Here is a 24131-nt window from a genome sequence, read left to right as displayed (position 1 = left end):
TGGGGTGAAGACGTTAAGAGCAAATGGGCAGATTAGCCAGGGGGATATAAAAAGAAGGTAACCCTGAAGTGTGAATTAAAGCTAAGCGTGATAAAAAAGTTGAATGTAAAGAGAGATTTAAGGATAAAGAAAGGAGAGGGGAGATTGAAGCCGTTAACTAAACGCTGTCGAGCGTCTGACACGCAGCACTTTTGCTCCTCGGCAACAGAAAGCTTCCCCGCAGGTTTGCACAGACAGGTGTTTGTGCTAATGTTTTCAGCCTGGTGCCCCTAACAGCCTGCTGGAACATAAGCAAAGGCTGGATTTGAGTGCATGCGTGCGGGTACATGTGTGTAAAATAATCTGTCTGGCAATTTTGGGGAATGCCTGGTCCCAGACGCGCTGCTCTCCCCTGAGCTCTCGCAGCCTGTTTCTGCTGTGCCAGCACGACGCTTCAATCCGCTCCTCCATTCAACTTCCAACTTCCCCTTCCAGTTTGCTTTGATCTAAAGCCCATTACTTTACTCAACCACAAGCATGAAAAATGCCTCCATATTTTCTTCTTATTTGTTAAATCAGAAGACAAAACTAATGAGAGTCTGATACATACGGCTGCTCAGCGCAAGAGTAGTTTGTGGCACCAATCAGCTCCTACAGATGCTTTAAAGCATGACACGGCAGAATGCAAATTGCCGCCACAGTTTTAAACAGTTTTAAATGGCTGCAAGTATGCGAACAGACAGGCAGGAGGATGAAACAGAAGAACCCCTCCGCTCCTACTGAGCGACTATAAAAAGACTTATTAAGCGAGGAGCAAAGCAGGGGATGAGGAGTGGTAGAGGTGGGCTCAGAAAGGGTGCTAAAGGTGGAGTGGTTGTGGGTGTTGAATGGCACTGCAGGCCGTCCATCAGCTCTATCTCCTGACAACAGGGCCAGCAGTCCCTGCTTTCTGCCCAGGTCCTCTCATTTCCAGCGAGGGAATAAATCAGATCTTTATGGGCCTGGCTGAGCGCACCGCACCCCAGATGGATTATTAAAGGGACATATAACTCAAAGAGGCCACTGCTCCCTGAGGGACGCCTGATCACAGCGCAACAGAAGAGGGACGGGTGGCCTCCACTCTTCCACCTCCTCGCCACCCACCCAGCCCGCCAGCCTGCCTGCCTGTCTGGCTGAACGCCGGCTTGCCTGCTGTCCCTCATCGCTCACCAGCAAGAAACCTTGAGACCTCACTGTCTTTATGTCCCTCTCACACCCTGATTGTCTACACCAGCCTTCTCTTTTACTCCTTTCTTCCTCTTTTTCTCTTTCCAATCTTCTGCTATAAAGTTTATTTCTTAACTTTTCTCCAAATAACCTGATTTTGGCAAGAAAGGTGAGACGTGGAAGATTGTGTTTTCCTAAAATCTCTAACACATTGACAGCCAGGAGATATTTGCCAACGAAATGAACACAAAGAGCCACAAAAGAATGCATGCCAATTTACCTAACTTCTTATCACTATGGTCAGGAGTAATGGTCTCTTCTTTACCTTGGATTGCACTTTTACTTGGAAAGACAGCTCAGAAATTGAAAAATTCGCCGTGTCTACTCTCCACTCACCGATGATTATTGTAATGATGCCAATTGAAACCCACACAAAGGCCCTGCTTCTCAATGAGCAGAGTGAAGTGGCTGCATTCTGACCTTGGACAATCATTCCTTTCTCGTAATTGCAGAAGCAACAAAAAAAACAACAACAACATGCGTGCTGCATCCCGGTGAGTCAGTAATTGCAACCGCAAGTTAGACGGTAGCAATGCAACTTCAAACGGGGGGGGTTCGCGTCGTCGAGGATGTGAGTCAGACGCGGGGAGAAATGGCAAACAAGAGAGATTGGAAGAGTGGGTGTAGTTTACGGAGTGGGGAGTAAAAGAGGCGAGAGAGGAGATTAGAGCTGGAAGAGGGGGAGAAGATTTAACATGACTTGTGCCCTGCTCTCTTTGTGCTGAGATGTCTGAGTCTGCCAAAGCTTATGCTCATTTACTCCCCCCTCTTCTCGCCCCAGCCCTGCTCATGAGCACCCATCTGATTTTAGTCCTGGCGTACTTTCTTCAGAATCACCTCCTTTTTTGTTGTTCCTTTTTACACGTGTGCATATGTGTGTAAACGCACAGCATGTCTTCACTTTTGCGTGTGTGTGTGTGTGTGTGTGTGTGTGTGCGTGTGTCCCTCTGCATACTTGTGAGCACAAGCCCTGGCCAGGGAGATACAGGCATTAGCAGAGATGAGCCGCAAATAGAGGAGGCAGTAATTGAAGTCTTTAAGAAAGTGAGAGGGGATTAATCCAAGCGAAATGAGCGCCACTGTCTGCTCCCGATGCGCAGAGGGTTAGGCGGAGAGAGACAGAATGGGCGCGGATGGAGGAGGTGGGGGAGGCAGGAAGCGAGAGATTGTGAACGAAAGGCAAGTGAGAGAGACAGCAGGAGAGCGTGATGAAGCATGGAGAAAGAAAACTGTAAATGAGGCCTTTTTGGAAGCTTGAAGGGATTATCCACCCAAAAAAAAAAATCCTTTGGCCTTCCTCCAGCCAAATGGCCTCCCTAGAAAGACGGAGAGCGATTTATACGGGTCTGTTTAAGAGAGAGAGGGGAGAAGACTACGGAGAGCAGAATATCAACCAAGCATTTATTACTGTATGTCACTTTGAGAGGGTGGATTACCAGGAATTGGGCTTTAGTACACGCTCTTTTCGGATTGAATATGTAAGACACACTTAGTTTTGAGCAAACAGCTGCATATTTCATTTTTTATTAGAGTTTATTGGGAGCGTTAATAGGGAACAAGAAACACGAGAGAGAGCTCGGCACGCTGGGGTTGATAGCTCCTCTAAACATGTTTTAAATCAGCAGACACTGGAGGATTAGAGGGCGAGAGCAAGGGAGACGTGGAGGAAGGAAGAAGGCTCTTTGATCTGCTTTTAATGGGCTCCATCGCTGAGCCCGGGCTCCATCGCTGAGCCCGAGCTCCAGCCACGGTGCAGAGCGTCAGGGCCCACCGGAGCAGCAGCAGCAACAGTCGCAGCCAGTGAACCGCCCAGCTCCGTCGCACAGGCCACTGAGACTCCAACTTCTGCGGCCAGCATGAAACTTTACCACCGCTCTGTGAATACAAAGTGCCCAGAGTTTGGATCCAACGGGAGGAAATGAGGGCAGCTAACAAAAGTGAAGCTCAAAGTAAAGACATTTGCCGAGACATTCTGATTATTTTTATAATCCCTCCTCGCTAGACTCAGGTCCTGTTGTTTATGAGGGCTTTTAGGTGTGCTTCCTCAAATGTAAGCCCCTCTGCAAAAGGAAATTTAAGAACTGCTGTGAGTTTGAAAGAAAGTCTTAATTAAACTTTGGAATAAGTCCTCACTGTGTTATCTTAGCATGTTTTATCAGGTGGTAAGGCTCATCCTGGATGGAGAATACCGGGAAGATTATACGTCTCTTCTGTCTGGAGTAACGCTGTCTTTAAAAACAGGCACCAACCAGAGCTGAATATAGAAGCTCAGGGGGATTGAAGGGTGACATGTTCACTTAAAGGTTAAAACTCAACACTGACTGATCATTAAGGGTTCTGCAACTTAAACTTAAAAGAACAGGGAATAAAAACATGTACAACAGGGAAGTTCTCAGGTTTCTTTATCACCTGCTGCTTCCTTTTTATGGAGCTGGAAGTTTAGTTAATGACATCCAACAACCTGCGTGATTTGTGACGCCTTTCCTGTCTCTTTTTTCATGTGCAGCTAAACAAAGTTTTCCTCCAAACTAGTGATTAATTTACTTTTTCCTCCCACAAAGGTCACATCCATCCTCTGCAACTTTATGGCTAAAACCTGAGTTCCGCAAAGTTCTCAGTGATTGAGTTAGAGCCAGTGTTTTTGATTCATTAAGTCTTAACACTCACTAGCCCTCCATTCACCTCCCCTCTCTTCTCAGAGTTATGTATCCCCTGGGAGTGATCGATGGCTGAGTGTGTTAGCAAGGCAGTGGCCACAGATTACAGCACACAGCCGCCTCCGGGGAGGATGGCGGTTAATTGGCATTGAACCGTTAATCATGGCCGCCCGGCCTTTCATTACTGAAAGGAATTAACATCAGCAGCCAGGAGACTTCCGCCACGGCCGGCCAGGACACAGAGAAAGTTTGTTCACTTAGAGATGACTTAAGAACGGACACATTCCCCTGCGCTGACTGACTGGTGCACGCTTTATTCATGCAATTAAGAATGCAAACTTTACCTTTATTAAAAGTCTCTGTTGTGTGTACATTTGCTTTTGTTTAAGTGTTTACATGAAGGTTCATTTATGCCCCTTTCCAGCTTTCAATCGTCCCATTAAACTGCTTGTTATTTCAGGCCAGGACTGGCATCAGACAGACATCAAACCAGATGTTACTCCTGTATAACTCACATCATTTACTCTCTTCTCTTCGTCTCTCTCAGCTCCAACAGAGTCTCCATTAAGACCTAGTCTTGGTGAGTCAGCATTTCACTGCATGCTTTTGTTTCTTCTCCTTTGATATAATAATCACACAGGTAATTACAACATAAAAAAAAGACATGATATCATGCAGGTCTAACTGTGAGCATATGGCGCATGTGTTTGTTTAGTGGAGCTCCATGGGAAACACGCTGTGCTGCGTGACGACTTTGACTCCAACCTCCAAGGAGAGCTGGACCCGAGCATCTGGTAGGTGAAAGGTTGCAACTCCTCTTGTAGTCTTAGGGTGGGATCCCGATCTAAATCTTATGTGCTCTACATTTACACTTTTTGCTCCTCTCCTCGCAGGTCTGAGTGCAGTAACTGCGAGGTGGGAGAGCAGTGTGGTGTGCTGATGCATGGCAGAGCCGTCATTTTCTGTGAGCCCTTCGGAGAGAGAGAGCTGGTAAGTGCCATGTTTGACCACGATGTGACCACTGTACATTTTACAGCCCATTGACCATACATCGAAAACCAACCCTTCAGTAAACACAACCACAACCTCAGTAAATTACAGCATACTGGCTCGAACCAAGCTACACTCTCGCGTTTAAACATCTGTCCTGCTATTAAGTCTCTACAAACTACTTAGGGGGGAATTCAGCTGCGCTCTCAGGCAGTAGTTGAGCGCATACTGACGAATCTCAAATCCATGCACAGATTGATGATGAGCAGGGAGAGGAGGGGGCAGCCCTTTAAACAGTTTATTATAAAGTCCGGACTCAGCAGTTGTTTACTAGAGTAAGTACGAACGGAGCTTTATTTTTTAAGCAAGCGCGCAACAGCAGCTCGTCCACATGATAATCCCCATCCCGGCTCCAAAGTGTGTGCGTGAGCCGGGGTTGAGCCTCGCACAGCCCCAGACTGATTGGCTCCCGATTATAATAATAATGACAATATATTATTCACAGATACATTTTTTGATCACACAAAAGTTGGAATTGTCATCATGATTACTGTAAACTCAGAGTGTGACAGCCCTTAAAATACTGCGCTGCAGTTACCACCAGCTCTCTGCAGGCGGTAATATTTTCACTCTAACTGCGCGGTGCTGTTAGCGCTGGCATTTGTGAATTAGGTGCTTTTTGCCACGAGGCTCATTTATATAGAAAAGGGCCAAATTTGCCCAGAATGTCTGCATAATGACTCATTTAAATATGCGCAAACAGCACCAGAGCACAGAGACGCTCTTTAGGGTGCAGTCAACCCTCTGCGTGCGCTTGGAGAATGAGGCGGAGTCTGCACAGATTTTGCGGGCGCAAAAGCCGCACAATGCTTTAGTGAATTCCCCCTTAGTTGTTGTCGTAACAGAGAAGGTGATTTCTGATCAAGGTAAAGGGCTAGAAATATGCCTGACCTATAAACCTGCCGTTGCTGGTAATTAATAACAAACTTAAAAGCGTGGCGTTAGCAACAAACAAATAACACATTTTGAAATGTACTTTGATCTGATCGATTTTGAATGAGCGCTGTAATTAGTAAGAAATCGATCTTAGATGAAAAATGTGTTTGATCTGTTTTCATGCGTCAGGCTCGGCATGACTAAACAGACCCAGATATATCTGAGAGAGAAGTCAAAACAAAAACATCTGAAAGCAAAGTTTGGAGCCAACATCATGTGAAGTTTAATATTCGCCCCATGCTTGTGTTAGAAACAACATTTCTTTGTGTCAACAGATTTTAAACATGTGCAGCTTTGTAACAGCTTTAGTTTGATTCCAAATATTGCTGCATCTTATTGGCTTCTATAAGTTTTTTTACGGTAAAGCACAGTAGCATCAGGACTGCTGGACATACAGTATGGCACACACACACATTTGTCTCCACACACACACACACCCATAAGTGTTTATCAAACCTTTTCATGCCTTCGTTCTATCTTCACAAAGTTGATTTCAGACCGTTTATTCTGCTGGAAGAGATTCAAGCCACTCAGCAGCAGAGAAGTATTTAGTGTCTCATGATTTTTGTGCTTCTCTGATAAGCATTTGCTTTGTCTGTCACTCTTCCAATTCTTTGATGCAGCTGTCTGGCAGCTCCTCTGTCGAGTGCAACAAGCGTGCACGTCCAGAAACACAGGGACACACAGATGATTGCAAACGGAACAATGAGAGAACATACAGAGTCTATAATTTAGTTTTCTCAGTCACACATACTAACATATATGTAAATCACACATACATACATTAAACACAAACAATACAGATAATTAGTGCCCACTTTTTTTTTTTTTTAGATTATTTTTTTGGCATTTTGCCTTTATTTTATAGGAAAGCTGAAGAGAGACAGGAAATGTGGCGAGTAGAGAGTGGGGGATGACATGCACCAGATGGATCGGTAGACCGGGAGTTGAACCTGCGATCAGTGCGTCAAGGACTGTGGCCTTCAGACATGGGGTGCCTGCTCTACCAACTGAGCTATACCAGCGCCCCTTAGTATATAAGAAAAAAGGATGCTCCACCAACTTGCCATTAAAGGAGCAATTCGCCCCTGGAAAAAGTCACTGTCAGTCAAAGCTGGTGTTCTCTGTAATCGATAGAAGCAATAATATTTGAAATTGGCGCCATAGCTGTGGAGAAAGTTGTAAAAACAGCTTGTGGTTTCGCCCATTCTACATTCCTACAACACCCAGCATGCATTGCGGCCCTCCCTCTGAAAGGAACAGCCCAGCGAGAGACGCTGGAGTGAAATACAAACGTTTTGCTGCAGGCAATGACTCAGAGTGGTACAGAATCCGAAATACAATGAGAATATACCGGTGGATCGTCTAAAATATCTTCAGGTCTGCAGTCTACATTTCAAACCTGGCGTTTTTGAACGAGACATCGGAGGCGGGGAACCTAGAGTGAGGAAGTGTAGTTTAGCAAGCTGCCTGGTCTCCGCCAGATGATGCGTTTTACGTAGTCTGGCGGAGGTTTTCCAGGGCTCATTGGAGAAGCGGATAGCGTCCTCCAAAGGCCTTTTTTTCCCCTACCATAATGGCATTAGCTCCCCATAATAGCATGATAGGACTGAGGTTGAAAATCAGAACAATTGACATGTTTGCAAGATGTGGTTGCAAACATGGTGGTTCCACACTCAACAGACTTCATAAATGAAAGCAAAAGAAAACATGTGATGTCTTAAAGTGTTTTGTTTTTGTTCCCTAGACAACTGTACCTCTAAACACCAGCACCGCCTCAGTCCTGCAGTTTGCCTTGGGTGAGTATAAAATCTCCACATGCTTTGCAAACCATACGTACATCAAGACAGATGCCTGTAACAGGCTCATGTATTAAACCTTTTCAAGCCTGTTTTTATACCAAAGCAGAGCGTGCAACAGTCTTTTCCATCAAGGACAATAGATCCCTTTGTCATCCTTAAAAAAAGGCATCTTTTTCCCTCTTCACGTCAGTAAGCCAGCTGGTACACACTGTATTTGTGTGTTTCTGTCTCTCTCCCTTTGCTCTGCCTCTCCTATCACAATAATGAATGATTTACTGTATTCTGGAAAGACACCCAGAAGGCCATGGCAGAGTTTTTAGAGGTGTTGTATTTTTCATGTCCATTACATGCATCCGCCTGTTCCCGGGGGAACGAGACAGGGAGGGAATAAGAGTACCACGTTAACAACGACCCCTCTGACCCCCAGCCCTCCTGTGTTGCTCTTTCCCCATCTCTTGTTCTGTCTGGCCTCACAGGTCATTTATATGAGTTTGTGATGCAGTAGTGTAGAGCCGAGTAGCAAAGTGTTTGCAGGTTAATGCATAGCTGTACAGCAGCACAGCGGGACACTGACGGGACATGGAAGCTGCACATCATCAGGCGGTATGGGAGGAGGGGGGAGCAGGGGGAGAGGAGAGGAAAGGTTGAGACATCGGGGGTTAGCCTGTTACCTCCATTAGGAACCTTTGACCCTGCTCAGCTCCCACAGCATGCACACAAACACACATAAAGTCTGATGCAGCTGAAGTTTACACACACCGCTGCACCCACAGTATCCAGCTGTAGTAAGCTACGCAGTCTGTGGTCCTGCATTAGCATTTCTCCTCTGATCACCTCTGCCCAACCCCTTCATACAGCCTAATAATCTCTGTCGGCCCTGTTAAGCTGCGGATCACTTAGTTCCACCATCACCACCATTTAAACATAATTTTCCACTTGGCTAAGGGAGGGAATGAGGGAGCGATCAGTCAGAAGAAGCCACCATGTCGGGCCTGGCTGCCCCACAGGGCGTACCAAGGATCATTGCTCCGCTGATAAAATTCAGTAGTTGAAAAAAAGGAAAAGTAGCTAACACATTTCTCAGCTGTTCCCTCAACAGGAGTGTGTTAACGGTCATATATCTGTCCTCTGTGTGTGTTTCTATTCCCCAGGCTCAGGCTCCTGCCGGTTCAGTTACTCAGACCCAAGCATCACTGTGTCATACAGCCTAAGTGGTAACGCCAACACCTCAGATGACTGGATCACACTGGAGAAGATCAGGTCTCTCTCTCCTCTCCTCTTCGTTCTTCCTCATCCATCCTACAGTCCTTCCATCTGTTGTGAACACCCGCCCTCTCTTTTTTCCCTCACTGACACCTCCCCCTCTCAATTTGTCGTTCCTCTCCTGTCAGTGTCTATAGGATCGCCCTGTTATTCATCCCATTATCCCTCCCTCCTTCTGCCTAGTTAAACACCCGCATAATGTATTGATACATAACAAAAATCTAGCTGCTTTATGATTTTGTTCAGACACAGAAACAGACTCATTGATCAACGACAAAATCGCTGGGACTCGCTCCAAAATCTGATTTTGTTTTCTTTCCCAGCTTCACTCCACCATAAGGCATGCAGTACATCTCCCTATCCGGCTAATTTGAATGATTATTGATGATTGTTTGATGCATATTACACAACACATTATTATAGAAACAAAGCCACCACACACACATTCACCAAGAGCCTTATGTTGTATATTTGTCTCTCCTGCAGAGCCCCAACAAACAGCAGCACTGTCGTCCACCTGCTTCCCTTGCCACATCAATCCAGGGCTGATGCCGTTCGTCTCCGCTGGTCTCAGGAGGTCCCGCAGGGCCCTGAAGGCTACGAGTCCTGCTGGGGTTTGGACAACGTGCTTCTGGTCAATGCTGCCCACAGAGCCCCACTCCTGGAGGACAATCTCGACCCTCCGGATACTGCTAACTGGCTGTTCTTCCCTGGAGCTACCGTCAAGGTACAGTAATAATCCACTGGATATTTACATTGATTCCCTACTTTACAAGTGGATTTTTTCACTATGGGTGGCTAGAAATATGGTAGAGAGCTTATGACTTATCAAAATAATGCAAAAAGAAGACAGACTTTCACAATTAAACTAAACTAAAACTATAGCGGGTAGAAATGACTTAAATGGGACTAAAACTAATATGCATTTTCTTCTGAATTCTAAAATAGCTGCCAAAGTTAACACTGGTTTTCTTTAGAAACTACTTTGCAAAAGCTGTGAGCGGTTGCATGTTTTCACACCTGTGTTCTTATTGGCCAGCATGCCTGTCAGTCCGAGGGCAATGCCCTGTATTTCCATGGTGGTGAGGGAGTTGGCCAGAGCTTTGCCTCCACCAGAGACATCGATCTACATCGTGAGGAGGGAAGGAGCTACTGGGAGGAAGACTTTGAAAGCCCACCTTCGAAGTAAGTCAATCTGATGGTCCCATTTCTTCTCCCACCCCCCTTACTGGATAATTTTCCCTTAATTTATCTTAAATAAGTAAGTAAGTAATCTTTTATTCTTTTGCACCTCTTAAAAACACAGTTACAAAGTGCTTTACGAGTGCACATAAAAACAAATACTATAAAATACCATAAAACAATTACAAGGAAAGGTCAAACTGGACGAATAAAACCAATATAAGACAAACCAAAAACGTGCCAATGTGCAGATTTACAGATTTATAAAAGCTTTTTAAAAGGCATTACTGACTGAACAGACCTGATACTGGAGGGGAGTAAAGGCCATAACAGAGCCAAACCATAAATGGATAAAAGTAGCCAAAAGAATGTTAAACTAGAATCAAAAGCTAAATGACCGAAGCAAACATTATTAATGAATGCTGGGTCATTATTAGATGATAAATTTGACTTATCGTGCAATCCCAGGCTCCATAAGAGCTGGGAAATAGAGAGTGAACAGTGGGGAAGGATTTGGGAGGATACCAGAGCTCTATTACTCCTGTGTGTGTGAACATGCACAAGCTTTGACACCTGTCACTTGTCATATGTCGAGTGATGCTGCAGTCAAGCTTGCAGGCTTACACAGGTGAATGCCATACCTCTAACTGCTCCTGAGACAGCAGTCCATCTGTTCACAGCGAGACACACAGATGCACGCAAACACACACTGGACTGCAGACAGCAGGGAAACACTGTCAGAAGCACCGCAAGAGGTGGGGAGATAAAAGAGGAGAGCTGATAGATAGTGTTACCGGCAGAGAGTAATTAACAGCACTCATGCACCAGGTCTGTCAGTACAATTTTCCATTAACGAGAAGGACCTCAAGCAGGAGAGTGTTTCTACAGGCGCCCCGCATCCTCAAACCTTCCTGCTGCATGCCAACATGCTACACTGCATGCTAGCTCCCACCCATCAGGCCTCATCAGCTAACACATGCGAGAGGAAGGAAGGAAGAGTTTTTGCTTGTGTTAATGCTACGCTCCACTAAGTGTCACTTAACCCAACAGTGGCTGTGACAGAGACACACCATCGGATATACTGCATGGCAGAAAAGACAGAGAAATAGGGGGGAAGGAAAGAGGAGAAAGAGAGAGGGGAGCAGAGCAACACAGGAGAGGGCTGACATACTGAGTTAACTTCTGTCAGTGCTAATGAGGATCCTCTCTCCACTGTGCACAAATATGTGTCTGCACGTGTGTGTGTGTGGCTGTATGTGTTAGTACTCTTCCAGGTGATTTATGCCATATTCCTGGCATTGTGAGTTTGTTTACTGGAAAGGTGTGAATTATGGCAAGTGTTTACTGCCTTCAGTAACACTCCAGAGGGAGATGCTGCGTAGAGGAGGCAATCTACAAACACAAGAGTTTTACCTCCGTGATTTCTGTTCCTGTGTCTGTGTTGATAGTCAGTCTCATTTAGGGTTAAAGAGGATCTATTATACTTCTTAATTTTCTGTCAAATATCTACAATTTCAAACATGGCCATGGAGTTTTAAAAAGGGAGGTAAGCAAATGTAAATGTATTCTGTCAGCAAAAAGCTCAAGCCTACTATGTTTACACTTTTTTTTTTTACTACTGTGACGAGATGACAGCTTGTCACAAAAGAGTTGATCTCAAGCAGAAAGCCAGAGCCAGAGTATTTATGGTAAATGTATGTACACAAACTTTCAAAACTGTCTGCAGGAGTAGTAGAGTAGTAGCAGGCATTTAATGTATTCCAGCATATAAATAACCAGCCGTGCAGGGTGATACAGTCGTTGTGCCAGCGTACTATAGGGACATCCAGTAACTACTGCTTTTATTAGCACCTTTATCTTTGTGATTCCCTGACAGCAGACACTTTTCCACCTCATTTTCCTACTTTACTTCCTACACATAAACCTATGACAGTAGATATTTGTAGAAAAATAATTAAATAAAGCCAACAGGGCGATCAAATGTGGCCATTTTGTTTGCTTTCTATAAATTCAATAATAAGTAATAAATTCCTTTTACACTATTTTCAGCCTTTTTCCCCTTAAAGGGCCAGTTCTTCAATTTTCAACTTCAGTCCTATCATGCTATTATGGGGAGCTAATGCCATTATGGGAGGAAAAAAATGCGCTCTGTGCCTTTGGAGGACGCTATCCGCTTCTCCAATGGGCCCTGGAAAACCTCTGCCAGACTACGTAAAATACGTCACCTGGCGGAGGCCAGGGAGCTCGCTAAACTACACTTCCTCAATCTAGGATGCCCGCCTCCGATGTCAAGTCTCGTTCAAAATCGTCAGGTTTGAAATGTAGACTGCAGACCTGAAGATTTTTTAGACGATCCACCGGTATATTCTCGTCGTATTTCAGATTCTGTACCGCTCTGACCCGTTGCCTGCAGCTAAAACGGTAGTATTTCACTCCAGCGTCTCTTGCTGGGCCGTATTTTCAGAGGGAGGGGCGCAATGCATGCTGGGTTTTGTAGCAATGTAGAATGGGCGAAACCACAAGCTGTTTATACAACTTTCTCCACAGCTATGGCACCAATTTCAACACCAGCTTTGACTGACAGCGGCTTTTCTCAGGGGTGAACTGCTCCTTTTAGAACAAAAGTGACAAAATAACAAATATTAGCTGTTAAATTTTCAAGCAAAATACCATCTAACTGTGAAACTGATGAGCTACCAATGAGTGATAGAAGTTTTTAAGAGTTAAGCATTAAGAATAATGTATTTTATCTGCCCTCTCTGTCTGTGTTTTCACTCAGCTGGGACATAGAAGGAGCTTCCTATGGGAGCCAGTGTGGGGAGATCGAGTCGGGCTCAGCACTAGTGTTCGAGATGGAGGGCCGGAGGAGAGTGTGCACCCCCTACCTCGACACCACGTCCTACGGAAACCTTCGCTTCCACTTTACCATGGGTACAGGAAATCCTCCATACAAAATACATTTATTTGGGTTAAGCAACAGTAGCTCTACTTTATTGTTCTATACATGGTCTCACTCTTTATGATTATATTTCCCACATGTGTTATATGTTGTATAAACACAGTAATGAGATGTTTTTGTTATTAGGTGGTGGCGACTGTGATCCGGGTGTGTCCCATGAGCATGACGTGATTGTGTTTGGACGGTCTGAAGGCAGGAGGGAACGCGTGGTGCTCGACACACTTCCATACTCCTCTTACAGGGTGAGACATACACAGACATGAGAGTTATTTATTGACCTGAGGTTCTCTCTCTTTACTGCATACCAGTTAATTGTTATTAATGCCATCACAGTTCAATTAAATTCCTAGACCACCAAATGAAATTTCAAACCTTTAATGATTTAGCAGCATGTTTTAGTGGTGGATTCATCACTTATCACTTCATTATTCTGTTTCTAGCAGAAATATGTTTAATAGCTGAACCAGCTTATTGCCATTCCCAGATTGATTGATATATTTATATGAGAGCTGAAAACATTAGTTGATTAATGGATTAATAATTGTCCAGGCTATTTTTCAAACATAAAGGCTGCATGTTCAATTGTCCTAGCCTGCGATCTGTGAGGATTTGCTGCATTTATTTGTCTTATTTGATCGTAAACTGATTATTTTTTGTTTTTTGAAGCATTTTAAAGATATCATCTTGAGCTTTAGGGAACTGTGGCTGCACTATTTTCTCATTAGCATCTTCCCCCTGGTCTTATATATTAATTCTCTGTTTCTGCCTCCTCAGACTCCTGCCGTGGTATCAGTGGCACTGCCCACTGAGCTACAAACACCAGTCACCCAGTTCTGCCTGGAGCAGCGATCACACGGAGGGGCCAACCGCCATGTGTGGGCCGTGGACTTCATGCAGCTGCTCCCAGTGCTGCCTGGCACTCACACGCATGTTGCTCAGTTCTCCATCAACCTAGGCTGCGGCTCTTACCAGCCCGCCAACAGGTGTGACATATTTTAGAACTAGGTTAGGCAGTGTTTTTATGTGGACATATTGCCACTTTTTAAAGTCAAAATCATGAAATTGGCGTGCAACAAAGGACACATCCACACCAACCGAGACACCCTGGATTCACTCAATTATTGTGGGGTCATCACTTTAACTGGTGGTGCTGTAATGCTTTTTTCGGAGCTGTGCTGCTTCTTAAAAGCAGCATCTAGAGTAAGCTGAACTCCCTTGGTCTCTTAAGAATAAGAAACGCAAGTTCAAGGAGTTTGTTTGGATCATGTTACATTCATCCTTGATATTTAGATCCTTAAGTTCAAACTGTTGCTGTTATTTGAAGCTGCAAATGTATCAAATTGCGCACGGCAGAGAGGATAAAGCTACAGGCTTTACAGTGGAGCCTCAGAGGACATTAAGCATCTTTTATAAAGTTCAGAGCTCTTCAGTTATTTTCTAATATTTAAGGTTAAAAATGTTGCACTAACATATCCTCTGTTGTGTTTTATTAGCGTGAGTCTGGAGTTTTCCTCCAACCAGGGTCGCTCCTGGTCTCTGCTCCACACCGAGTGTCTGCCCGAGCTGTGTGCTGGACCCCATCTACCTCACAGCACCATCTACTCCTCTGACAACTACAGCGGGTAGGACTGAGTCTGCACACCTGTATGTGTGTGACTGTCCATCAATACACTGTGTATATTTTACTTATAATATTTTGTCTCCCCAGGTGGACCAGAATCTCTATCCCTCTGCCCAACGCTGCTCTGACAGAAACAACACGGTTCCGCTGGAAACAGTCCGGCACTAGAGTGGGCAACATGTGGGCCATAGACAATGGTTAGTAAGCCTCTAAACCTACTCCGTTTGTAGTGCTAAGCTACATATGCAAAATGTAACTTACAGTTTTGCACTTAAAGATCATTTATTGTCGATACCTGTGCTCTGCTTCAGTGTATATGGGCCCAGCCTGCCTTCGTTTCTGCTCTGGAAGAGGACATTGTTCTCGCACTGGCTGCAAGTAAGGATCTTCTTTTTATTAAACCAAATAAATCTAGTGCCCCCCACCTTCAAAACTAGTCTGCTCATTATCTATCTTGTGCCTTACAGCACCAATCACCATTCAAAATTAATCAAATTGTAATATGTGTATGATTTATTAATGGATTTTCATTACCTCTGTCTTCTTTTTCTCATTTATAACTTTCACTATGTCTCTTCTTACCTCCCCTCTCCTCTCCTCTCTCCCTACCAGATGTGACCCAGGCTTCAGTGGTCCAGCTTGCGAGCTCGCCTCCCAGACCTTCCCAGCTTTCCTGTCGGAGGGTTTCTCCAGCCCGCGCCTCTCCTCCTACCACAGCTTCTCCTCGCTTCGTGGGGCTGAGGTCAGCTTTGGCTGTGGGGTGCTGGCCAGCGGCAAGGCGTTGGTCTTCAACAGGGACAGCAGGAGGCACTTGGTCACCGCTCCGCTAGACAGTTCCCAGGCCAGGTAATGAAAGTGGTGATTGGAACAGTACCATCAACTTAAAAACAAAAACGAACTTGATTCATGCACATACAGACAAAAGCATTGCACGTCTTGCACAAATATATGCATGAAAAAACAAGCTGATTTCTCGGCTGATTTTGCCATCAGTAGATGAGTTTGTTAAACCTTTTTTACTTCTGATTTATACGTCAAATGTTCCACCCAACCAGCTATCCATTTTCTCCCATCAACACCTCTTTCCATCATACTCTACGCTGGGAGATGGATTGAGATCATGGGGAGCACTGCAGATGAGAGGAGAGGATGAAAATGTGAGCGAGAAAGATGGAGAGGGAGCGATGAAGTTAGATATGGCATCTGTGTTAGATTGATTATGCCTGTTGCGGCTCTCTGTGTGCCACCTGATGGCCATATTTAATGCCAGTTTCCTGGCTGATTGAGTGAACAGCTGCCTGGAAGAGGAAACTGCAGCACAAATGGCAGCACAGATCAGGCAAGGACAGAGGAAGCAAGGGAGGGGGGTGACTGGCAGGCGAAGACAGATGATGGAAATTGTAATAAATAATACATTAGTATCGATGAGAGTGCGTCTGCCAAAACATAAGTGAACTCATAAGAGGACACAAACTCGTGCTACGCTAGAAGTTAACATGAACACATGGATATGAACTCTGACTCTCATTCACTCTTTCTTTCTCTCCACCTTCTCACATCTAATTTTGTCCTCATTCATTTAATCATCTCATCCATCATCCTGCCACCTCCCTCCCACCTCCCTGCTCTGCATGAATCTCTGTTTATCTAACCTTTCTCTCTCTCTCTCCTCTCCTTTCTGAACACATTCTTTGTCACCTTACTCTTTCTTCTCATTCATCAACCCGCCCTTTTCCCTCTTTTTGTGTCATTCCCTTCTTTTTTTACACCTTGTCTTGCCCTACTTCTCTTTATTCATGTTCCTTTTCCTATCTCTGCAGGTACCTACAGTTTACACTTCGCCTGGGCAGCCGTAGCACCCTGAGCTCATGTCCCGCCCCCGACCAGCCCGGAGAGGGTGTCCTGCTGCATTACTCCTCCGACAACGGCATCACCTGGACGCTGCTGCAGCACTACGCTTACCAAGGCTTCCATGAGCCAAGGTACCTCCAATGTTTAGAGTGTGTGTATGCTTATGATTCCACAGAGACACTATAACTCCATTAACACAGCTATTTGCGCTGCTAATGGCGTGTTGGAGGTGTAAGCCGATGGGACCCATTGAGTCAGTTAGTGCCACGTATGTGTGTAATGAAGACAAAGTGGGCTGGGTTCCAGCTGTGCGGGCTGGGCCTCAGAGCTCATCATCAGCGCGAGGAAGGTCAACAGGAGCCGGCGAGTCAGGGACAAGTTTTACGTAACTCATGACCTGCAGGTGCAAGTTCTTCCTGTATGTTTGAACAAAACAGCATTATAAAGGTCAGTCATGACAAGGGTAAAAAAAGTGTTTATGGCCATCTGCATTGTGTCAGAATCCATTGACGTGTACATTGTTTATGCACAGCTGACTGTGATTATGTGGGCTTCAGATCCGAGTCACAGTCTGAGTCACAGTTCAGTCAGCTTGAGTGATTAATTCCTGCAAGAATGTTTACCATTATACAATAATCAGAATTATGCAGGTATGACTAGGGCGCACGCACTGCTTACGTCAAAGGATTTAAGTGTCAATAAAGTTTAGTTTAATAATATCTCCCCCGAACAGGATTGTGTCCGTTGAACTCCCGGCCGGCGCTCGCAAGTTTGGGGTTCAGTTCCGCTGGTGGCAGCCGTACCATTCAGGACGTAGTCACGATGTGTGGGCCCTGGATGAAATCAGCATGACCTCCGTGCTGTTCAACACCATAAGTCTCGACTTCAGCAACGTTCTGGACGTCACCCAGAGTCTCGGTTTCTACCTTGGCCATGTCCAGCCCTACTGCCAGCATGACTGGACCCTCAGGTAGGAGAACACATAAGGACAATTTGAAAGAAGCTACAATCACAGAGTCGCTTTAAAGCTCCTGTGAGTCTTTTATCAGGTTATGAAACAGACTGAAATTAATTCTGATTACTTTATATGACCTACAAAAGCAAACCAGACCATCAGTGACAAGATTGATTATTTCCATATAGTTATTTTTAATGCCTTTGTTTACATTGTCCAGCGTAATTTAAAGTGAGTAATATATGACTGTTAAAGAAAGCCAGATGAGAGCTCTCTGTTTAAAACCACCACTTAAGCATGTACAGGTAAAAATAAGCAAAGAGATAAGAGCTACAGCTTTGTCCACAGGGGGCGCCAAAATCAACACACACAGAAAGTTCCTCACAGCGGCTTTAAGTTTGTGAATCACAGCATATGACATACACTACCCTTCCTCCATGTTGTCCTCTAGTTTCTCTGGCGAGCCCAGCCCTGGCTCCAGTATCCGTTATGTGGAAACTCAGTCGATGCAGATCGGAGCATCCTACAGCCTCCAGTTCTCATTGGTCATGGGCTGTGGCCGCGAACCCTCCCCCCACATTGACACACAGGTCCGCCTGGAGTTCTCCACCAATCACGGCCTCACCTGGCACCTGGTCAAAGAGGTAAGGAGCGTGAAAGGTATGTGTTCAAGGACTGTTAACATCCACTTCCTTCGGTTTTTACAGCCTGACGAAAACTTGAAGAAGTCATCCTGCAGGGAGACGAGGAAACATCATTTATTCATGATCATGAATATTGATTTACTCATTATTGCCTCAGTAATAATGTGTAAATAATGAGAGTCTTTAAATGTGGCACTTTTTTTTCAGATGACAAATTATCGCAATTACTTTTTTTATCATCCTGCGAATACATGGCAATACTTGAATCAGCAAGCAGATTATCTTTCCATGATTCAACAAAGATTTTCTGTGATCACAACTGGCACATAAATATTCATAAAGCACCAAAGGATCTGCCAAGATTTTATTGCCTTTGGAATTGAATGGAGCGTAATGAGTCCTCCATCAGTGAATTTTCTCTAATTCTCCCATGTGCATCTCCCATGTGCATCATTTGGCAAGTGCAGAATGTAACTCAGTGAATGTCCTATACTGTTAATCCCTGCTTGTCTTCCAGTGCTCAAGGTCAGAGATACTGTAATCCTGCGCTAGCCTTTTATATGCCTATACTGTGGGGCTACTGCAGCCTCGGGGTGATTCTGCAGTACATTGTGCTTTTACTGAAGAGTTTTGCACCAAAAACACACAATGATGATTGAAGGCATTTTCTTTTTTAAATAATTCTGAGTAATCAACATTAAGAAATGCCTTCCCAAAAACAAGTGTTTTATAAAAAACCCTCATTCCTCTCTCATAGGCCTGTCTGCCTGGCATGCCAAGCTGCTCTGAATTTACTGCTCCCAGCGTCTACCACCCATCAGAGTTTAAAGACTGGAGACGCATCACTCTGTCTCTGCCTCAGAAGACTTGGTAAGTAATCACACATCTGTACAATAAACAAAAGACGAGATTGCACCCTCTGGGATCATTTGTTTCTGATCTGAGTTTTATTTCACATTTCCAAGTATCATTTGGTTTTCATTTGGTGATGCTGAAAAACAGGAAGCATCCACGCCTGTTACAGGGGAAAAAGTCATTAGCAGCCAAATGCTGGTAAAATATGAAAGTGGCTTCGAGATTTCAGACACAGAATGATGATTAAGTATTGATTGGTTGGTGAATCAGAGCATTTATCTTTTAGTAAGTTATTTTTTTAACGTGCTATTTCTCTCTTTAGCTGCGCTTACTCTTTAGCTGTATTTGTTAATACTTAAAAACACACCACACACTCGTTCACACACACCTTCAGATGTGTGCACAACTAATTCATTTCCAACTCCAGCTTTAAAAAAAGCATTTTAAGCATTTAAAGTTGGACAAAACTTTTAAAGCAACAAATCACAACAGGCTTTTAATGCACAGCAAAGTGAAGTTTCATTGCGCAGGCTTCTAATTCAGAAGGTTCCTGGTTCGAACCCCGGTTCAGACGTAGTGGGCCTTTCTGTGTGGAGTTTGCATGTTCTCCCTGTGCATGCGTGAGTTCCCTCCAGGTACTCCGGCTTCCTCACACAGTCCAAAGACACGCTCGTCGGGATTAATGGTCTAAATTGCCCGTAGGTGTGAGCGTGAAAGGTTGTCTGTCTCTATGTGTCAGCCCTGTGATTGACAGGCGATCTGCCTCTCGCCCAATGACGGCTGGGATTGGCTCCATCCCCCTGCGACCCTGAACAGGATAAGCGGAATAGATAATGGATGGATGGAGGTTTCTAATTCAAAATAATCAAACACACTCTCTCTCACTCAGCACATACACGTATTTATTCAAATATTTAATACATTTTTGGGTCTTGGTTTGTTTCTTTGCGCAGATGGACAAACAACAGCTAACGTTTCCTTCTATGTACTGCACATGGAAGGTAATAACGTCTAGTGAGGCAGGTAATCTAAAATAACACTAAAATGATGTTAAAGTATGTCAGTTTGGCTCCAACTGAATTCCAAAACTTTCCAAACTTGAAGGAACTCTAAGTATACTAAGTATGGTAAAATATCCACATCTGTTAACATTCATCTTTTTCCAGATTAGGGTTTGCAGCTCAGCCCTTATTTAAACAGATGCATTTGAGAGATGCCAACACAAATGAGGTGCACACACTTTATTTCTGGTTCAATTCACCTAGTCTGGAAAATAGAGAAAATATATAATATAATACCAAATGCAGTTCTCCGAAGTATTGAATCAAAAAAATTGGAGATTCTTCCAACTGTGGCTTTCACTGTGTTTGCTATACCAGTTATTGTAGCCGTCATGAGCTCAGATAACGTGAGTCGTTGTGTTAGAAACCGATGAACAGCCAACTCACTGCCAAAGCTTTGTAGGATGAACTCAAGTTTTGAATATGTGTTCCATGTGTTGTATTAGGCTAACAATACTGTAACTATCCGTACTATACCAGTCATCCTGACTAGTTCATGAGGAATACATGTGCTGTTACAGCCCGAGCTCACCGTATATCAACTCAACTAATCACATAAACCTTTCCTCACTGAGCACCGTGACCTCCACCTCCATTTCCTTCCACTACCCAGCTCCTAAATAAAGGTGGTCTAATCTCCTGCAGGGTGATATGAGAGGTCGCAGGGTCACGGCAGTAAATGATAATAAAACAGTCACTATGAGCAGGTGGTGGTCTGAGTTGATATGGGTCACCGAAGCAGCGGAGCAAGAAACCTCCATGCTATATAATCCCCAATATACCTGACTGTCGACGCCTCTGCTAACATTTGTCATTGCTGTACATGCACCCAACAGCAAGCAGTGATAGGCCACTCACGTGCACAAACATGTACCCACACAGCACACACATTCACACCCACAGCATAGCTTGAACAGTGATTATATCACGATGATATTGCCCTCTCTCTGACATTCATATCACACAAATGCATCCCTCAACACACACACACACACACACACACACACACACACAGAGCGGATACACATACAAACATGTGATAAGGTTAATCTTTACCTGCCACAACACTTAATCCACCAATCTCTCTCCCCAGTAGAGACAGATTAATGAGAATAACATGATGATGTGGTTGACATGCAGAGATCATGTGATGCAATTTAACATGGTATGACTAGTATTGCAATTTTTCTTCCGCCTATGTACATTTTGTTCAGCCCCTATTGTGTGAAACTATAAGACTTTGTATTTTGTGTCTGTTTGTGTGTGTGTGTTTGTGTTCGTGTGTGTGTTTGTGTGCCTTCTGTGTTCAGGTCCAGCGCCACACGTTTCCGCTGGATCCAGAACTACTACGGAGAGCAGGATGAGTGGGCCCTGGACGACATCTACATTGGTCAGCAGTGTCCTAACATGTGCCACGGACACGGTTGGTGTGACCATGGACACTGCAGGTCAGCTTTCACACACACACACGTGTTAAATATCACTTATTATGGAGACCCAAAAAGATTGTTTGATGGATGTTTGTGTGAATTATAAAGATGGCAACAATAAGAAGCTCATTTACTGTCTTTTCTTTTAGGTGCGATGATGGTTTCTCTGGAACAGACTGCCAGCCCTCCTCCCCACTCTCCTCCAGTGTACTCTCTGACTTTGAGTCCCAGGATGCACTGTTAGCCACATGGCAGGAGGTGATCGGTGGAGAAGTGGTCACCCCTGACATGGGCTGTGGGGTGGTCTCATCTGGATCGTCTCTGTACTTTAGTAAGGTATAAAAACTATAAAATACTCCTTCAAGAATTTAAATTTTGGTCATTTGTTTAGCTATCAAACAAGAAACGAGTTAACAGATTAAAGTTGTGAAAAAGTGATCTAGTGTTTGGTGCAAGTTTTTTAACATTTTCACATGTTTCCATAAACTATGGCACTTACTTCTAAGACAGAAATCAGGCGCAACAATCCTATAATTGTCCTTGTGTTTTGATTCGAATCCAGATCAAGAACAAAAATGTAAAAATGTTTTAGTGTTATTAAAATTAACTAATTTGGAGGACTGTGCAAACTTGGCGGAGGCACTGTATGCAATCTCTGATTACTTTCTAGCTTTGCTGCCAAAAACTGTCGACCTCTGGACCCTGTTCCTTGATTTTTTTCTCTGAATTACTACAAATAGCTGGAAATATACTTGTTGCAGCTGTTACCAGGAAACAGGCCTCTAAATTTTGAAGTAGCATTTATTCATAGATTGAAGCTACTGGGAAAACAAACAATATTTATATATGGACGACGGGAAACTCGCCATGCTACAGTTTAAAAAGGGGCATCTCCTCACATGTATTACCATATATGTGTGTGTGTTGTTTTCAGGCTGGGCTGAGGCAGCTGGTGAGCTGGGACCTGGACACTGAATGGGCGGAGTTTGTTCAGTTCTACCTGCGGGTGGGCGGAGATTGGGCAGAGTGTAACCAGGCGGACAGCAGGGAGGAAGGAGTGCTGTTGCAGTACAGCAACGACGGAGGGATCACCTGGGGCCTCATCGCAGAGATGTACTTCACTGACTTCACAAAGCCCCGGTGAGAAACATTCGCATGAAGAAAGGGGATAACTGATACTTGTGTTTACCATTGCACAAGATATTCCTTTATGGGAAAAGACTTTTAGGTTTGAAGGAGTATCATCTATAAACTGTCTCTTCTTGTGTTCTCAGCTTTGTCCACTATGAGCTTCCCCTGGCCTCGAAGACCCCCTCCACCAGGTTTCGTTGGTGGCAGCCTCTTCACTCTGGGGACGGTTATGACCAGTGGGCAATTGATGATGTCATCATTTTGTCGGAGAGGGAGAAACACATCATCCCAATGGCCAATCCAACTCTACCACAGGTTAGGAATCAATCTGAGGAGTTTTTCCTTGTTGTAACTTTCGCTTTAACCTCGTGCAGAAGCTTCGACTTCAACTTTACTTCTTCTGATGCGATAAAAGTGTCAGCCGAACTGAGATAGAACAGCTATAAAATCTTGAATCTTTCCTGAAGTGTATCCATTTATCTAACAGGAAATCTGTTCTGCTTCAGACACTGGTACCTATTAACCAAACACACAACAGTAAACTTGCCTGTCTCCTCTCTCCACAGAACTTTTATGAGAAGCCAGCATTCGACTACCCTCTGAACCAGATGAGTGTGTGGCTCATGCTGGGAAATGAAGGCATGGAGAGGGAAAGCAACAACAGCTTCTGTGCTCCAACACCCTCTGCCATGGTGTTTGGGCGCTCCGATGGAGACAGGGTGGCCGTTACCAGGGACCTGGCCCTGAGACCTGGCTACACCCTTCAGTTTAAGGTACATGCATGGAAACAGAAGATATTTTAAACGTGCCTCTTTGAGAAACAGGCTAACAACTACATCTTCATCAGAACTGTTCTTAAATGCTCTGTCCCCTCTTTCCTCCATCAGTTGAACATAGGCTGCGAGGCAGAGTTCAGCGCGTCTGCCCCAGTCCTGCTGCAGTACTCCCATGATGCCGGTCGCACCTGGGCCCTGGTGAGAGAGGGCTGTTACCCCGGGACCCCAGGCGCAGGTGTCTGTGAGGGCAGCGGTCGTGAGCTTAGAGAGCCCACTGTCTACAACACTGGAGACTTTGAACAGTGGACGCGTGTCACTGTGGTCATACCACGCAATGTTGCAGCCAGGTAGCTATGGGAACAGGCATGCAGTTGGATCTGATAAGTTGTAATAGTGATTTTGTAATATTATAGACACTTATTAGCACTTGATTGCATCATTTTAACGGAGACTTTTATCTCCCTTTCCCAGTAAAACCCGTTTCCGCTGGTTCCAGGAGAGCAGCATGTACAGAGATGCTCCACCTTTTGCCTTAGATGGGGTCTACATCTCTGAGCCCTGTCCAAACCACTGTGGGGGACATGGAGATTGCATCTCTGGAGTCTGCTTCTGTGATATGGGATTCACAGGTACATGGCAATTACTGAAGGAAGAAAAACAAATCAGATCATTACATATCTTTATGGTTTTCACCCCAATGATTTCCTGTTTCT

General features: G+C 44.6%; 1 protein-coding gene across 1 annotated transcript in view; it reads left to right on the top strand.

Moving 5' to 3' along the window:
- LOC138612804 (reelin-like) overlaps positions 1-24131 on the top strand; it is a 98347-nt gene that overhangs the window by 55140 nt on the left and 19076 nt on the right. The window contains exons 5-29 of the mRNA XM_069686255.1: positions 4450-4482; positions 4618-4696; positions 4796-4892; positions 7636-7687; positions 8842-8950; positions 9440-9680; positions 9993-10138; positions 12915-13066; positions 13221-13336; positions 13869-14077; positions 14588-14716; positions 14803-14912; positions 15027-15093; positions 15328-15561; positions 16536-16697; positions 17300-17536; positions 17973-18165; positions 18923-19035; positions 21392-21529; positions 21661-21847; positions 22446-22651; positions 22786-22957; positions 23209-23415; positions 23530-23765; positions 23890-24047. Of these exons, the coding sequence (XP_069542356.1) occupies positions 4450-4482; positions 4618-4696; positions 4796-4892; positions 7636-7687; positions 8842-8950; positions 9440-9680; positions 9993-10138; positions 12915-13066; positions 13221-13336; positions 13869-14077; positions 14588-14716; positions 14803-14912; positions 15027-15093; positions 15328-15561; positions 16536-16697; positions 17300-17536; positions 17973-18165; positions 18923-19035; positions 21392-21529; positions 21661-21847; positions 22446-22651; positions 22786-22957; positions 23209-23415; positions 23530-23765; positions 23890-24047 (3783 nt within the window). The remainder of the gene's footprint in view (positions 1-4449; positions 4483-4617; positions 4697-4795; positions 4893-7635; positions 7688-8841; positions 8951-9439; positions 9681-9992; positions 10139-12914; positions 13067-13220; positions 13337-13868; positions 14078-14587; positions 14717-14802; positions 14913-15026; positions 15094-15327; positions 15562-16535; positions 16698-17299; positions 17537-17972; positions 18166-18922; positions 19036-21391; positions 21530-21660; positions 21848-22445; positions 22652-22785; positions 22958-23208; positions 23416-23529; positions 23766-23889; positions 24048-24131) is intronic.

The sequence above is a fragment of the Semicossyphus pulcher genome, unplaced genomic scaffold (assembly GCF_022749685.1).
Source record: "Semicossyphus pulcher isolate SPU_LCO1_2020_fin unplaced genomic scaffold, fSemPul1.0.p SCAF_8, whole genome shotgun sequence".
In the NCBI taxonomy this organism is placed as follows: Eukaryota; Metazoa; Chordata; class Actinopteri; order Labriformes; family Labridae; genus Semicossyphus; species Semicossyphus pulcher.
This window is presented reverse-complemented; position numbering and strand designations above follow the sequence as displayed.